The sequence below is a fragment of the Halichoeres trimaculatus genome, unplaced genomic scaffold, assembly GCF_033239565.1.
Source record: "Halichoeres trimaculatus isolate MK-OKI-2021-1 unplaced genomic scaffold, fHalTri1.1 fHalTri1_scaffold_13, whole genome shotgun sequence".
In the NCBI taxonomy this organism is placed as follows: domain Eukaryota; kingdom Metazoa; phylum Chordata; class Actinopteri; order Labriformes; family Labridae; genus Halichoeres; species Halichoeres trimaculatus.
In genome coordinates, this window is record NW_027437191.1 from 11,735,005 (window position 1) to 11,752,398 (window position 17,394).

The following is a 17,394-nucleotide window of genomic DNA, read 5'->3' on the forward strand; positions in this document are numbered from 1 at the left end:
GGACCCTGAATTCATCCTGTTGTAAAGCACCGGGTGAAGTCCTTGCGGTCAAAACCACAGTTTAAGACCAGTGGCGGCTGCTGGTCAGTCAAAGAGGGGAAGCTCATTTTTTTTTCTGGCCTACATCATAAATTTGTTTATTTATTGAAACATAAATTCAACCCTCCGTTCCTTTTCAAGAAAATGATCTGTGACCCTGTCGTACCAACAAGGTGTTTTTTCCAGGGATTTTACCAGTGTTCTCTCAACGCTCATCGTTTTTTAAGAAAGGTAAACTCTCTGGGGATCGATAAAGCCTCCGGATCAGTCGAGAACAACTGACTGTAAAACTCTAATGGAGGGTTATACTTCAAGATCGTTGACTGGCTCATTTAACTGTCAGTCAAAAAGGGATTCGCCCTCAGACAGATCATCCAATCATCATGCAGAAGCCCAGCCTCCAGGCCAGCCCACTGCCTCATATGGTGCGTTCGAGGCAACCCGTAACTTGTATATTTCCCACCTGTAACTTGTGAAAATGCCTGATGCCCAGATCGATGTACTCTGAGTTAGGACTTGTGACGTCACATCTGTGCCAAAACAATATGGCAGCCTCTATGGATGCGGTGGTTTCCCCTCCTCGGTTTCACTTAAATAAAGAACTTGCAAAATCTGCCATGCTGGTTTGTTTACATCCCAGAATTCCTTGGGCTCCCACCAAAGTCGTAAATTGTCTGGAACGCTTTCGGGTCAGCGCTCGGAGATTACAACTGGGAAACATACGAGTTACCAGTTGCCTCGAAAGGCAGCAATAGACCCCCAGAGACGCTGAGCGTCTGATGGGCGGGACAAAGCCCAGCGTTTATCCAATGACCGTCCAGTTTCCACAGTGGAACAACCCACTCCACGCTTCCCCGCTGAAGTCAGAAGACATTCAGCGTCCGACTGTGTTAAAGCGCAGAGATGCTGTGGAGATGAATGAGAAAGTGGTTGAGCCAGTTAACTGTGATAGGTAGCTGATTCTGAACAAAGGATGACGGAATTCTAGCGCATATTTAGTCAATGAAATGTACACACAGCAGAACATATCACCACTTTTTAGGGGGAAATTTTAGGAGAAGCTGAGCTTCCCTTGCAGTCCTAGAGCAATCGCCGCTGTTTAAGACAGGGAAACAAAAATGTTTAAAGCATGTGACATGATGCTGTGGTGGGTGATGTCAAACATCAGTACAGAAAATATCTGCTGCAATTATCTTTGATTCAGAACTGCCACTTTTGACAGCTGTAAGTGCTGCAGCTGAGGATAAGTAAAAGTGTGTGACAGCTGACAGAATGAAAGTGACCCCACTATGCTACATGTTACCATCAACGCATTAAGATACAAGAAATTAGCTTGCATGCAGGGGAGGAAGATGACCCATGGGCTGGATTACGTGGTTAGAGAGAATAATAAATACAGACATGACTTTGTGTTGGATTTATGACTAAGTCCATTTGTACGATGAGTATCAGAGCTGTTGGTTGCCCCTGTGAAATTGTTGCCAAACAGGACAAACTTTTTACAGGATAAAATAAAAGCTCAATAGATACAAAACCAAACATCTTTTGGGTTTTAATAACATTTTATTAAACCAGGTAATGATTCTACCTCAACATGTCAAAGAGGATAAAAGCACAGGTATGACAACCAAACTCATGTCTGTTAAAAGCTACATGCTAATGCTAACAACACCAAATAAGTTAACTAGATCAAAATTCTTTAAACAATTACTTTCAGTTTTTACATTTGGAGTCAAAGCAACAGAAACAGGAATGCTGTGTATGCCAAACACACACACATCGCACACACACACACACACACACACACACACACACACACACACACACACACACAGCTTAACAACACCGTCAAAGCCGATCATTCTCTCCCTTTATTTTACATGTAACAGTGTTTTCTTATGTAATACTGATGCTGACCACAGAGGGCGCTGCGCTCCACAAAACAGCTACTGTCAGAGTCACAGAGATAAAGAAAGCATGCAGGAGGAAAGAAAACATGCTGCAGGTATTTACAATGAGGACAGTGCGAGCTAGTGGAGGGGAAGCAGAGCATGATGGGGGAAATATCGAGGTGTGGTTGGAATGAGGGGGCGGGGTCATAGCTTAGAAGGAGGTTAAAGGTGTAGGGGCGGGGTCAGGGCATAGAGGGTGGGGTCACAGCATGACGAAGAGTGTCATGTGGCGTGCTCAGTCGAAGTCTCTGTTGACCAAGACGAGCGGGGCCACCAGCGTCCACACGTAGAGGGCGATGCAGATCCAGCTGGAGCAGATCTTCACCCACACAGAGGGCCAACGGCTCGTCATCACCTCGTAGTTTGAGTCGGGACTGGGGAAAGAGAAAACACACACACTTGTCAGCTGGAACACACACACAGTAAAACATCAATAGATCCTCTAAATTGAAGCCAAAACCTTTGGAGCTCCCCCTGCTGACCGGCTGCAGTATTTCATTGACCATGAATTAAATTGTGTGACTCTGTGTGTGCGCGTGTTTGAGTGAGCGTGGGTTTCCTACCTGTACCAGTTGGTGAGCGTCATCATGATGTAGAGCGAGGCCAGGAACAGCATGAAGTGGAAGAAGGAGTACGAGTACGTCACTCCGTCCTTCTCGTTGTCCACGGCTCGGTTCACACCGCCCTCCTCCTCAAAGCTGTCTGCCTGCGGCCCGTCCTCGATCAGAGCCGACTCATCGCTCGTCAGGGTCAGCTTGTTCACCTGGGCGTTGGATGAATTACGGATACTGATGGAGAAAAACAGAGCACAGAGAAGCCGTGAAGAACTTGTTGATAGCTGAATCAGACAAGAATGAGTCGCCAACCTGATCTCCACTCACCTGGAGTAGAGGACACACATGAGGAAGAGGATCAATCCCACAATGCCCTGAGCATCCCACCACTGGACCACGTGGTCCTGACCAGCAGGAGAGGTGCTGTTCAGACCAATGATCCCCAGCAAGCTCGGGTTGCACTTCCTGTCTGTAAGAGAGCGACAGGAGAGTATGGTCATTACTTTAATCTGATCAATTACAAATAAAAACAGAGGGAAAGAAGCTGCACGTCTAGATCAGAATCCTTATATATTTATCAAGTGATCTCTATCTTTCTGTGGTGTTTTCCAGGATAAAAATGGAAATAAACTTTATTTTTACAACACTTAAAAAAACAACAACTTTAGAAAGTGAAGAAAATACAATATATTACATACTTAAAACCACCACAAAACAAAGGAAAGGAAAACAACAGAAAAATAAAAACAACAAAAAATTAAAACAATTAAAAAACCAAAGATGAAGGATTTCATGACTATGATACAGTCAAAGAAAAATGTAAAGGTAAAATAAAATCAAACAGTATTTTGATGATTAAATCTCACTCAAACTAAATCGCCAGTAAAAACGCACAGAAAAAAATGTGTTTTCAAAAAGAGATTCAAAAAAACGACAGTCTGCCACTCTGACCTCCTCAGGCAAGTTGTTTCACATAAGCAGTAACCTCCAGTCTAAAAATATGAGACGATGCTGAAGTGCTAAAATCTGCTGTTTCTTGAGTGTCCACTTGAGGCTGGCTCCAGAAGTACAGGAAGTCACATACACACCAAGCCAAAAAAAGCAGTTTTTAAAGCAGAAATTAACCTATTTACAACCCGGTTTCAAAAAACCGTCTCCTGTCTGAGTCGCTAATTTCACGATCGGCACACACTGTACAGGGGGTAAATTTATTTCTAACTCTGCCGTTCAGAGGATATTAAGATCACAAGCTCGCCCAATCAGAGGCACAGCTTAGGTCATGTGACCGACAGGCTCCCTATCGCTGTACGCAAAGCCCTTGCCACTACCAATATGGCCGCTATAGCCGATGTGCTTTGTTTTCTGTTTCAGAAACCGACAAGTGACGTTGGAAAGACTACGTCCATGTTTTATACAGTCTATGGTTTCACAGGGAGCAAGCTCTGACAGAAAAGGTCAAAGGTCACCTTCGGTTCTCAGCCCTAATTTTGCAATGGCTAGCAGAGCCTTGGCTGAGGACTTCAGGTCATGACTGGGCACATTTGGACCAGGGAGATTAGAGATGTACTTTGGAGCAAGTTCAGTGCGTGCTTCAAATATCAACAATAAATCTTAAAATCACTTCTAAAACCTTAGTGGAGCCAGTGAAGAGACAAGCTAAAAGAGAAGTGATGCGCTCTCGTTTTTGTTCTGGTGAGAAGTCTGCTGCTGCGTTTTGGACGAGCTGTAACCTCTACACACTACACTGGTTTACACATGTTACAGTAGTCAAACAAGAGGAATAAAAGCATGAATGACAACCTCAAAAATTTTTGGGGGGGTAAATTTAACCTTATTTTTGATGGGGTTTTTTTTTATGTTTCCTCAGCTTTAAAGTGATACTCTGGGATGGAACAAGTTGGGTCCTATCACAAGGTTTAGGGCAGAAATTGCCCCTACAGCAGTGTTTTTGTGCAGCAGAAGCCCAGGGCTCTCGCACCAAACACCCCCTCCCTGCTCCTCTGCTGGTTTCCTCTGCACTCAGACAGGGCCATATTTTACTTGACCAAAAACACAAATAAACGGACTCCCACCGAAAAAATCTGATTTTGGTCTGCATTCACTCTTTATGTGGTGAATTTTCACACAAAACACCGCTAAATAAGGCTGTAGTTCTCATCGTGTCTCTTCGTCCTGGCAGACTACCTGTGTTTGTTTATATCTGGCACACCGCGCGCGGACTGATACACTAAGCGGCGAGCGCCTCATAGCCAGCTGTGGCTCTGCAGCGGAGATAGCACCGATGAGAACTAGAGCCTTATTTAGGGGTGCTTCTGTGTGAAAGTAACGCGCTAAAAATTCTCTAATTAAAGCGTGAATGCAGACCCATATCAGTTTTTTTTGGTGGGAGTCTGTTTATTTGTGTTTTTGGTCAAGTAAAATATGGCCCCGTCTGAGTGCAGAGGAAACCAGCAGACGAGCAGGGAGGGGGTGTTTGGTGCGTGCGCTCTGGGTTTCTGCTGCACAAAAACACTGCTGTAGGGATAATTTCTGCCCTAAACCTTGTGATAGGACCCAACTTGTTCCATCCCGGAGTATCACTTTAACTGCTGAAAAGTCTGTGACATCCAGCATGTTATGTCTTGGATGCTGTTCCTCAGTGTGTTCTATCAAAAATTCTAACTAAAACTGAAATCATCCAGATTAAAGACAGGTACAGCTGGGTATCATCCGCATAAATCAGAATCAGATTCTGGAAACTTGCGTCATGACTGCAGATGATATGTCCCAGAGGTAGCATATGAAGGGAGAAGAGGAGTGGTCCGAGGACGGACCCCTGGGGAAACCCACAGGTCAGTTTTGGATGCACAGACTAATAGCTGCTAATTTCGATGTTAAAAGATCTGTCATATAGCCAGTGTTTCAGTCACTCCAATAAATAAAATGATCGATGGTATCAAAGGCAGGCAGCACTTTAATCTTAAAGAATTAAAACAGAAGATTTTCCGGCATCAGCATCAGCAGCAGATAAAAACACTGTTTCCCAAGTCCTTAGATAAAACAGTTTCATTAAGGGCATCATATGAATTAAAACAATCAATATGTCAGGTCTCATTCCCGTAGAGAGCAAAGTTCAGTCTTTCATTTTAAATAGCCTGAGCTCAGGTCTGCATATTTTACTCCACCCCTTCTCTCGTGTCTCTGTGTACACAGATCACACACAGCTCACTCAATTAGCTACATCAACACACAGATTTATAGCAACCAAATCAATTCCCCCGCAGAGCTGGAACAATCAGAGACTTTCCAAAAATGTGAGAAATGCTGACACAGACAGGTCAGAGCAGACAAACTTCATGACTTATCAGGTCTTTGGACTTCTCAACAAAATTATCCTGGACAAAATAAAGACGCCTGGGATGATCAGAAACTGAGGCCTCATCCATCTGGCTGTTTGGTCTTGACTCATTCTTCCAGACTCTTCTCTAACAGTCACATGTTGAGTTAACCCTTTAAGCCTGATGAGCTCAGAGCTAACAGAGCAGAGAAACAGCTGAAGGATGCATAATTACATGAGTAGGATATAAATTTCTTACCTGGTTCGTTGGTCATGGCAGACCAGGTCAGGTACATGGTGTACAGAGTGACCAGAGAGGACTGCAGCAGACCAGAGCGAGGCTGAGACTCCTTAACACACACAAAAAAGGGGCAAAGTGAGATCAGAACAACTAGCAGCTAATGGCTCATTAAACTGTATGTGGTTTTAGATAGGCTTTAATGGTGAGTGTGAGAGGTGTGTGTGGATATGAAGTGTGTACCTGGATGTGGGGCAGGATGGACATGACTGAGGCACCGATGCACAGCAGCATGTTGATGCTGATGAAGACTTTGTTCTCAGTGCAGCCGTCAGAGTGTGTGTAGTACACGTAGAATAACACCAGAGACACCAGAGAGAGCACGTAGTTCAGAGCCGTGACGGAGAGCAGAGCTGAGGACACACAAACACACACCTGTTACTTCGTCATCACACAACACAACCTCATTAACCTGACAGGGAACTCAGTGGCATAAAAATTCACAATCCACATGATAAAATCGTATGGTAGGTGTAGAAACTTGTTTCTTCTCTCTGTTGCTGTCTCCAAACAGTTCCAGGTTTTCTTTTCTGCTGCAGCATACCTGCATACCAGCAGCGAGAGTTCCCCTCCTCCATCTTCTCCACCCAAGACTCGTTCCAGGAGTGAGCGAAGTCGATGAGCAGAACCAGCTGGATGAGGATGAAGCAGAACGCCCCGGCCATGCCCACGTAGAACCACACTGAGGAGGAGACAAGGAGGGTTAAATATATCACCATGTCTCCATGCAGACACCATCACAGACTACAAGCATGTTTCCTCCCGGATATTTATCTGTGAGCCGTCAGTCACAGTGATGATGTCATGGTCAGGGTCAGGCACAGTGAGGAGGAGGAGTTACCTGTAGTGAAGGCTCCGTCAGCGATGAAGAAGGATCCGATGGTGATGGCGGCAGCTGCAGCAAACTTGAAGAACCAGAATCTGAAAGCAGGACACAAACAGGTCTGGGATCAGTTCCTGATGATCTAATGTGGGGACAGGTGTGTGTGTGTGTGTGTGTGTGTGTGTGTGTGTGTGTGTGTGTGTGTGTTTGGAGAGTTGAACAGGTGTGTGCAGACTGACCCGTTGTGTAGAGCGGCGCGGGGATCCTGGCTGCTCTTCACTTTGATCATCAGCAGAGAGAAGAGGAGGAAGAACATGGCCATCCCGAAGCAGACGCGATACACAGCTTTGTACCCAACCAGCACATCGCAGTTCACATGACCCTCCACACCAGGCAGCGAGGTCCCTGCTCCTCCCTCACAGAAACCTGGGATCTACACACACACACAAAAGAGACGGATAGATTAAACCAGTTTTTCATAATCTGGATCAGATTAAATGATGCAGTTTTAGAAATCCAGAGTTTTACTGTTAGAGATTAGGTAATCCAGTTTACTTTTGTCCTGACGTGAAAAAGGAAATCCACATTTCAACAAGTTTGATCCAATCCAGCAACTTTAATATGATCATATAACATTTAAAAACTGAGTCCTGGATAGGCCTGTCCCGATAATCAATAAATCGATTAACCGAACGATAAATAAAAAGGTCCTCAGTAAGTTTGCCAGCCTCGATAAACTGACACGTGCATGCATGTTTGTTTTCCTCCTCTCTTTCGACCAAAGAGGCTGAATGAGAAGATGGCTCACTACGTCTATCTTTCCTAACACAGGGTGCATAGGTTCTATAGCGGATTTAGAGGGTTTATAGCGGAGTGAGCATCTGTCAAAAATGCCATCTTTGGCATCTTTTGCAAAGGGGCTGCTCCCGCGTACACACGGAGAGAGCTGAAGCAAGCGTCCTGAGGGGTAAGGGGGAAACACACACTAATATGAGTGATGGCACGAAAGATACGGTTCTTAAGCCGCCTGCCACAGTCCCAGTGTGGGAATATTTTTGTTTTTTTATCAGAATGAACAAAGTGTGAGCTCATGAACACCAACGAGCTGATATGTCGCATTTGTTTGAAAATAGTGGTGACGAAGAAGAAGAAGGGGTGGTGCAGCGGAGCCTTGTTGTTTGACAATCCGCTCTTACTGAGGCTTTTGGTCTGCAAAGTAAATAGAAATAAAAGCGCCAAATGGTGGCCGCTCAAAGACAGCTACATTGCCAAAGAAATGCAGCCCTTCAATATGGTTGAAAGCCAGAAATGTGACATGCTTGTGATAGTGAATACATCTCACTAGTCAAAGCTCTATCCAATAAGATATTTACATACTGCTTTACAGGCCAGAATCCAGAGACTCAACTTGGAGGAGTCACATCAACTGCTCCAACTTTGCCTGACACGTGACCCAAGCCTTATGTTTGACCTGCTGAATGCAACCCCAGCTAATACCCCTCTGCCCAGCTCTCAGGCAGCTAACAAGCCGACATGGTGTGTGTGCAGTAACTGCAGAGAAATGCCCACAGACCCAGGGGAGAGCAACAAGCAGTTTCACCACGCAGCATACTGCCAATTTGTTGTGTGGCAGTATGGGGCACTTGGAGCTGGTCACAGAGTGGTCATACCAAGTTGCTGTGTCTGGAGAATAAGAGATCGGTTCCCAGATCCACATGGACAATACAAGGGTTACATTACCAGCAGAACACAGCAACATGTCTAAACTAGTTCTCATGTCTAAAACACACCTCTCTGCACTGTTTTTTTTTTTTTTCTTTGTTACAGTTAACCCAACAGCCCCATGTTTAGCGACATTCACTACTTGTATTTTCTTTAAACATTTGTTATGGATATTTATTTTTTGTTAATTATTTTAATGAAAAAAATAGAAAGTCATATGGTTTTCCTGTAATACTTCAGCACGAACAATCGACTACACTTTTAATTAGTTCCTTACAAGCTGCACAAGAAACAACAACAAATGTGATTTATCACTTGTTTATTTATAGATTTCACGTAAGAGACAATACAAAGACATGTATGTACAGTAAAACAAAAAACATATGTACAGATCTTCAGGGGGTCCAGTGTTGATTGACAGGTGTTGGGATTCAGGATTTTGGCAGATGTTGTCCTTTAGAAAGAAGACATGACATATTTGACAACTTAGTGAATTTCAACACACCCACAACCAATACATTCCAAAATGACATACATTTGGACATTTATATCAGTGAATAAGTGGGTTATAGCTCCAGAAACTTGTTACTAAATCAAAATTATGACAAATAAAATCATAATTATGAGAAAAAAAGTCATATTTTTGCTATCACAAAGTCATAATTTTGAGATAAAAAGTCAAAATAAAAAGATAAAGTCATAATTATGAGATAAAAAGTCAAAATAAAAAGATAGTCATAATTATGAGATAAAAAGTCAAAATAAAAAGATAAAGTCATAATTATGAGATAAAAAGTCAAAGTAATGAGAAAAAAGTCAAAATTGTGAGATTCAAGGACATAATTATGAGAGAAAGTCATAACTATGAAATAAAAAGTCAATTATGAGAATAAAAGTAATAATGAGAAAAAAAAAACAAATTTTTTAGACATTATAATGAGAAAAAGAGTCAAATCTTTAGATCACAAAGTCACAATTATGAGATAAAGAGTCATATAAATGAGGTACAAGTCATCATCATAAAACAAATAGTCCTAATAATGAGAAACGGTCGATATTATTGGATAAAAAGTCATAATTATGAGATAAGAAACTCAAAATTATGGGATAGAAACTCAATATTATGAGAAAAAAAGACATAATTTTGAGATAAAAACTCATTATTACCAGAAAAAAGTCAAATTTACAAGAAAACAAAGTCATACTTGTGAGGTAAGAAAGTCATAATTTTTACAAAGCTGTGTTGCTATAGGATCGTCCATCGACGTGGAGCACATGCACAGATGGTACCTCATAATCTTGACTTTTTATCACATAATTTTGACTAAGTATTTATTTATTTTTAGTTCCCTGATTTCCTTTTTTAAGATGCTATAATGGGTTTCCATGCTGATGTAAGTTGACAGAGAAAGATTGCTTAGCAAATAGCAAGAACATTTTTGGTAACGTATCAAAATCCTACAGACACAGGTCTTGAGTACCTGTGAATTCATTTAGTTTTGAAGAGTACTCTAAGAGGACCTAATAGCACCAGTGTACCTCATTCTACAATATGAAATGATTAAATTAAGAGAAATCCTGCAGACAGTGTTTTCCTTTAGTTGGTTACAAACTATGTGCCCACCAGCAACTTTTGTTGCCACTCACAGAAATAAGCGCATGAACAAATAAATATTTACCCCAGGTAAACATTTTTGGTAGAGGGGAAAGCATAGATTTATGAAAATGACCTCTTTCCAGGACAATTTGCATCCTTCATGTCTTCCACCGGGAGGAGCAAGAATCAGGTGATGTCATGTAACAGGGACTACTTGAAAACTATATTTTATGAACCAAAATCTATATCCAAGTTGTCTACTAACACATCAGTGCAAAAAGTTGCATTACTACCACTGACATTTTTTGTTGTGGCTAGAAAATGACAGTGATATACTTTGGCAACAATTGTTGCCCGTGGGGCAAAATGGGTTAATTTTCTCTATGCACAGAGAGTTGTCAGCACTTGGTGCTGAAGTTGGATTATCCTACATCAACTCACCTAGTCCTCTGCTGAGTTGCATCTGCAACAGCTCCTGGGTGGTTGGGGCAGGGACACCTGACAGAACCCCTAGCTGGCGGGGGTCATCAGGCCTTCTTGTCACTTTTTGTGGCAACCCTCCAGCAGCAGACAACCTCTTCATCAGAATTGCACTCTGGAGGTCTTGGATGTAGCTGTAGTGCTTATCTTCTTTAAGCGTGTACAAACTCCACTTCTTGGATTTTTTATTGTACACCGTGCCATACCTGACATAAAATAAAGAACAGTAATACATTAATAAACTAACAATGAATGGTACCTTGGCATTTTCACATCAAGACTCCACATCTAAATAATGTGTTTTGTTCATGTTACTCACACACAAAAAAAGGATATTCATGTGATTATTGTATATGCTTGTAAGAATTGGTAACATTCAAAATTGTAGTACTCAGTGTACAACATACTGTATAGTGCCATCAGCTTTCTTCTTGGCTAGTCTGTGAACGTGGTGGTTGTAGTCCAGACCAGCCAGCATTACTCAAGCTTTGTAAACTGGTGGGGAGAAGCTGAAGCGTTGAATGAAGGTATTTGAGGACATTCTTTAGCCAGCATTCATCCAGAACAATTTCTGTCAGTCTGTGGTGTGCAATAGAGTTCTTCTGGATCAACTCCCTCTCTGTGTCCTCCCCCAATGGACCATGCTGACATGCCCCAAAGGCCCATGCATGTCGCCCTGTCACATGGTGGAGGAGTCAAGTCCACATATCCTGGAGAATAACAGTTGAAAACAAGTGCATTGTGATATGCAGTCAGCTAAATAAAGATATCCATAAAAATATCCACTAAAGGTCTTTTCTAGAACATTTATTCTATGCTTACAAGGAACTCTTCATAGGTATCTGCTTTATTCAACTTCATTTCGTCATTTTACCCTGAAATTTCGTTGCACGAAAATTACACCCCTAGTAATTTTGTTTGCGACCATATCTCTGACAAGCTGCACTTTCGTGTTGGTAAAAGCAGCAAAAACGTGACCGAACGTCAAAGACAACAGTAGTCTTGCCAGTTCATGCTTAAATCAAATTTATCTCACCGATCAGAGAGAGACTCTGATGCATCAGTCGACACGGGAGGGGGTTTCATGTAACCCAACTTGAGTGGCGTCGAAGTTGATGGATCCTTCTCATAACTAAAACAACAAACAGATACTGTATATCACCACTGCTTCAAAACGTTCGGTTCAAAACTTGCAAAGACACACGCCGAAAAATATCAACAAAATACGATCGTCTGGATTTTAGATAAATAACAATGTAAAGTCCGTCATGACTGAAAAGCCAACGTTAGCATCTGGCTAACATGACCAACATGACAACATAACTAGCAACACGGCTAAATATTTCATCAAGATAAAAAAAAAAGTCGCCCTGAAATAAACCCAAAACTTACCTTTCCAGCAGAAGATGAGCGACCATAGCGTCAGTTTTCAAGCCCCTGGCCTCTTTGAGTTCCCTCCATAGCTGAAAAGCTGTCCCAATGTTGATTTTCGTTTTCCCTCTGACTTCCTCATAACTCCTTCTTGCTTCGACTTTCTCTGCCTCCGTCTTTCTTTTCTTGCTCCGTTTAGCTGGAGGAGAGGCAACGAGCAATCGAGGTATAGGTACCTTCTCCGCCATTGTGCAGCGCTGCTTCTTCCTTCTCAGCTCGGCCACGCGCACTAAGTCACGTGCACGCCAGTGAAATGTACGCGCAGGAGGCGGGCAGAACGGCGACGGGATTTGATTGGTTTACAACCAAGGTGTCCCGGGATGGCGATTGGTTGGTGTTTTCCCTGTTTTACTCCTGCTGTAGCGGATATTTTATATTTTATAAATCTTACTTAACATGCTTCAAAATACATCAAAAGGCTTAATCTTCAATGATAGTTTTGGGTACTCCCCCTCCCTTCTTATTCAATGGACTATTCCATGTTACAACACATCTGAAGACTCGATTCAGGAAAAAAGTGGTAAAAAACACTTTTTTTCCCATTTTATTCTTATTTTCAACCAAGTCGGAAATAAAAACAATGTTGCTCTGAGATCTGAGGTAAACATATAAGACTTTTAGGATTTTAAGGACTTTATCTAGCCCAGGAAACAGGATAATTTTCTCAAAATCAAACTTTTTGAGTTGGTGATAAACATTATTGTACAAAATCTGTTTTTTTTTTTGATACATGACTCAAGGGACAGGGGGTAAAATAAAAATACATTGACTTTAAAATACTAGTACCAAAAAGTATGTTAACTGTAAATATCACCCCTTTCAGTAGATTTTTTTCCAGTTTTATGTTGTGCTTGATATTTACATATTTTTTCTTTACTAAATAATTTTTTCAATATTTACCTATTGTAATGTTTTTCACTTTATACTTTCTTGTTTGTTACTGTTAGTCTGTAAATTCCCCACTGTGGGACAAATAAATTGTCAATTGACCATAAAAGATTTCAAATCCAGGACAAAGTGGACTAAATTATGTATTTACTTTTGTCAAAATCAAACTAAAGTACAGAACTTGAGGATATGCATTTAGTTGCGTTAAGTTACCATTTACAAGATTAGCACTGTCTCATGCCTTGATTCTCAGAAAGAGACAGTGGACCCTGGGAAGGCCAGTCTAGCTCTGAGGAAGATGAGTTACAAGGACATGGAGGGCCCCATTGACTGGGTTTGCCATGGGCCCCCAAACGACTTAATACGCCCCTGTTAAGAACACATCATGTATTGTTTGCCATCAGGACATATAGACCATTTTAACCAATATAACGAAAGTGTATCTAAATCAAACTACCAATTATACCTTTAATCCCAATCCTGCTCTGAATACAACACAGAATATGTTAGTTTGTCTGTTCTAAGCTGCTGTGGAATAGATATAGACTGATACGTTTTTCTCAGGGCTGATACCAATACCACTTATAAGTAGTCAAGGAAGCTGATAACCAATATTTGGGGCTGATATTAATTTGCACTAGCAGTGAAAATATTGGAGTCAAAATCTGGGATAATACGAACTACAACATTAAATTTTGTTTGAATGACTTCAAGTATATGTTTGTTAAACAGCTCCCAGGCTCAGCAGCTGTCCTATAAAACTAAATGAAAAACTTAAAAAAGATAAATAGCTCCCTAAAGTTTTCTACAGTAAGTCATGTCTTCAAAAAATGTCTCTGCGTGTCACCAATCAGATGGTGTTGTCGGTGGGATGATGCTAAGGACAGAGTAGTGACTGCAGACAGAGAGGCACAGCTGTATTGAAGCCAAAGTAAAAGTTTTAATTCTAATTTTTTATCGGCTGCTGGGTTTTATAAAAGAAAAGGCTGATGCTGATATGCCTCAAATGCTTAATATCTGCGCCGACAATCAGCCCGGCCAATAACTAGTCAATCCCAACTGTGGAAGCATGGCGACGCAGGACGGCGGCCTCTATGGAATGACCCACTCTTGCCTTTGTAGGTTCATTTTAAGTTGACAAAATAAACCTTTTTCTCTGATTATAGATCATTTCAAACAAACGTAGAAATTGTTTTTTTCTGCGATTGCGATTGTGCTTGCGATTTAATAAAAAAAGTTGTGTCATGATGAGTCTACAGACTTGCTTCGTTATCATGGAGAAAAATCTGAATTGCATGTGCTGACATTGCGATTGCGATATCCTCTTTTGCCTTTACGTAATTGCATGTGCTGACATTACGATTGCGATAATCGTGCAGCCCTATTTTACACCATACTCAACAGTTTTAATTCAACATCTGATATTCTTTAATAGGAAGATGAGATTAAAAATTATGTTTTGGCAACTTCAAAATAAACTAAAAATATATTTAAACTAGTTGTATTACTATTTTATGGGATCTCTAAACTGCTGAGCCGCTGTAGTTATGTCCCTTTATGATATTTTAGCTCTATCTAGCAAAAATGCACACAAATAGGTGTTAATGGTTAAAAAAGAACAAAAAACAGAATAGACCTGTACAATAGATCAGCCTTTTGTCAACACTAGACCTATACCTACCTATATCCTATAGCTTTTTTTAGTCAGTAGTATCAGACAGACACTGGATACCCGGATCCGATTAGGGCGTCATTAATAGACTTCCAAGATTAAAATGTGTCCACCAGTCTGGGAAATCAGCTACGCCCATAATTCCACCTTGATAATTGAGAACAATAAACTATAAAACAAAAAAAAGATTATCAACAAGCTTCCTGTCATTTCATCTCTTATTCATTAATATAATGCTTTTTGATGGACTCAAACTCAAACAAATGATGTTTATCATGTTACACAGACTGATGAGAACTACAAATTGATTCCTTTGTAAAATAACCCAGGCACTTTACCTGTTTTATGGGAACAGGACTGAGGTCAGGCTCAGCCTTGCTAGATAACAATGGACCCTATCCAAACATTTCTACATCTGGGAACTTGCAAGTTATTTTGTGCATATAAAGCAAAAAAAAAAAAAGGTTCAGCCTAGTGTATAAATTCTATGCCCAATGTAAGGAGTCTAAAGTCCTTGAGCAGTTGGTCTGGGTTAAGCTCCAAACATAACACCTCCAGGGTCATTTTCTCTCTGAATAAAGGCTGAACCAGAACGTACTCATTTACAACAAGCAGGTTTTTGTTTGGCTGTGTAAGCCCACTAAAAAGCATGGCTCTGTTTGAAACTCTGGTTACCTTCTTGAGCTGTCCCTCCATGCCGGGCATCAGCATGATGCATGCTATGCCCACACCCAGGAGCAGGAAGAAGGCGTAGATCAGACGAGTCACTGTGGAGTTATTCCCACTGGGGCAGCATCTGCACAGCAGGCAGGGGGCACTGCCACACAAGCAGGGGATCTACATGTGGACACAAATATACAACAGGTTTAATGTTTGATATACACCAACACAAAGCATACCCTACTATTCCAAACACCTTCAGTTTTTATGGTTAATTATTGATTTTAAACTTACTGCTCCTCTTTTTTTATTTCTTTCTACAGTTAACGGGGCTTTAAGTGTCTGTGTGTCTGCGAGCGTGTGTGTGTGTGTGTGTGTGTGTGTGTGTGTGTGTGTGTGTGTGTGTGTGTGTGTGTGTGTGATATCTGACTCTGTTTACAATCTGCGGTGTTGCGACAGATCACTTGTTTACAGCGTTCAAAGACATTAAGACATATAATAACCCCTGACACACATACATTTCACCGTCTATCTACCTTTTGATACATTACGTCATCTTGTAGCTCCAACAGTTAGCTGGTTGAAGCTCGTTAGATAAGGTGTTTACAGGTTGAGTGTTAGCTCGTTATAACAAAGACGGGCGTCATATGGCGCTAATGTTAGCTGCCGTTAGTAAATATTCGTCTAAAACATGTGTCCTCCCTTTAATTGTCCTAATACACTTTCAAAACGGGTGAAGAAAGACGAATATCTAGCATTGTCTGCGCCACTCGCGGCCTGTGTGTTTGTCAGCCGCTCTGTGTTATTGCGCAGTCATGACCGAAGCCGTCGTTAAACCGGAGCGATAACAACATAAAGAGCTCAGATTCACGGTAACGGCCCGTGTTTACTCACCCAGCTCGCCATGGAGCACAGGCCCAACACGGCTCCCATGATGCTGTCTCTCCTCTAACGTTGGATCGAAGGTGTTTTTGATCAGATGGAGGTGAGGATGTTTTTCCCAGAAGATGGATGTTGAAGATGAGCTCGCCCTTCTTCTTCTTCAACCAATATGAAGGCTTACAGATGAGATCAGCGCCCAGCTACGCCCCTACCGGACGAAAGTGGTCCTGTCCTATGCAGTAAAACGTCCAACAGCCCATGGTCCAACCGTCATCTTTGATCGGTTAGATAGAAAATAAACATAATATACATACACATTATTTTGTTGTGCTTACGAGCACCAGATATACTATAACCAAGTTTATATATATATATATATATATATATATATATATATATATATATATATATATATATATATATATATATATATATATATATATATATATATATATATATATTCGTTTATAAAGATGCCCGTTTTTGCCTGGAAAAAGAGGGACTTGTCATAAAGGGAAAAAAATGGAAACATTTTTACTGAAAATGTAACCAAAATATCGAGATAAAAACTTTAATAGGCTAGAAAAAAATACTATGAAATAACAAAAAATAGGGGGACTTGCCCTGAGATAAAATAAATAAAACTAAAGTAAAATAAATAAATAAATAAATAAACAAATAAATAAATAAAGACTTGCCTATTAAAAAAGTAGGGAGACTTTCTTTTAAAACTTCCACATGAAATACATAAACTGTTTGTTTTTTTTTAGCAGTAAAACGTCAATATGATTAAAAATTTACCCTACAAGTGTCTCCTGATTGAAAACCTGAGAAGTTTCAAGTTTTGAAAGTATAATTCCCTATAGAACAAATTGGAAGTAATGAGAGGAAAGTAGGAAATATCATTTGCATTTCAGTGTCCAAGCCTTTAATATTTAACTTTAATTTGTGGAAAAACACTTTGCCATAAACAAGGTGTTAAGGAGATTAATAAGAGACACATATAGTGCCGTCACTCTGAGTCATTGCCCAGATGCCCCCCTCAAAGACTGCACCTGACCCTGAATGACTTCTCAGCAA

At 41.0% G+C, this 17,394-nt stretch overlaps 1 protein-coding gene across 1 annotated transcript; it reads right to left on the reverse strand.

Annotated features, from left to right (window-relative positions):
* Positions 1 to 1,582: 1,582 nt before the first annotated feature.
* serinc1 (serine incorporator 1) lies at positions 1,583 to 16,494 on the reverse strand. The gene is made up of 10 exons (XM_074685767.1): positions 16,327 to 16,494; positions 15,448 to 15,609; positions 7,222 to 7,415; positions 7,001 to 7,080; positions 6,704 to 6,841; positions 6,343 to 6,512; positions 6,121 to 6,211; positions 2,873 to 3,014; positions 2,555 to 2,779; positions 1,583 to 2,365 (listed from the first exon to the last, which is right to left on the reverse strand). The coding sequence occupies exons 1-10, from the start codon at positions 16,363 to 16,365 to the stop codon at positions 2,227 to 2,229; spliced, it is 1,380 nt and encodes a 459-aa protein (XP_074541868.1). The 5' UTR covers positions 16,366 to 16,494; the 3' UTR covers positions 1,583 to 2,226.
* Positions 16,495 to 17,394: the final 900 nt, after the last annotated feature.

What these genes read in the sequence shown, in the direction of transcription:
- serinc1 (XM_074685767.1), bottom strand. Translation starts at nt 16,365, where the DNA reads ATGGGAGCCGTGTTGGGCCTGTGCTCCATGGCGAGCTGG. An exon ending in TGACGGAGCCTTCACTACAG is followed by an intron (nt 6,842 to 7,000) that starts GTAACTCCTCCT and finishes TCTCCTCCTCAG; the next exon opens with TGTGGTTCTACGTGGGCATG. An exon ending in CCATCCTGCCCCACATCCAG is followed by an intron (nt 6,212 to 6,342) that starts GTACACACTTCA and finishes GTGTGTGTTAAG; the next exon opens with GAGTCTCAGCCTCGCTCTGG.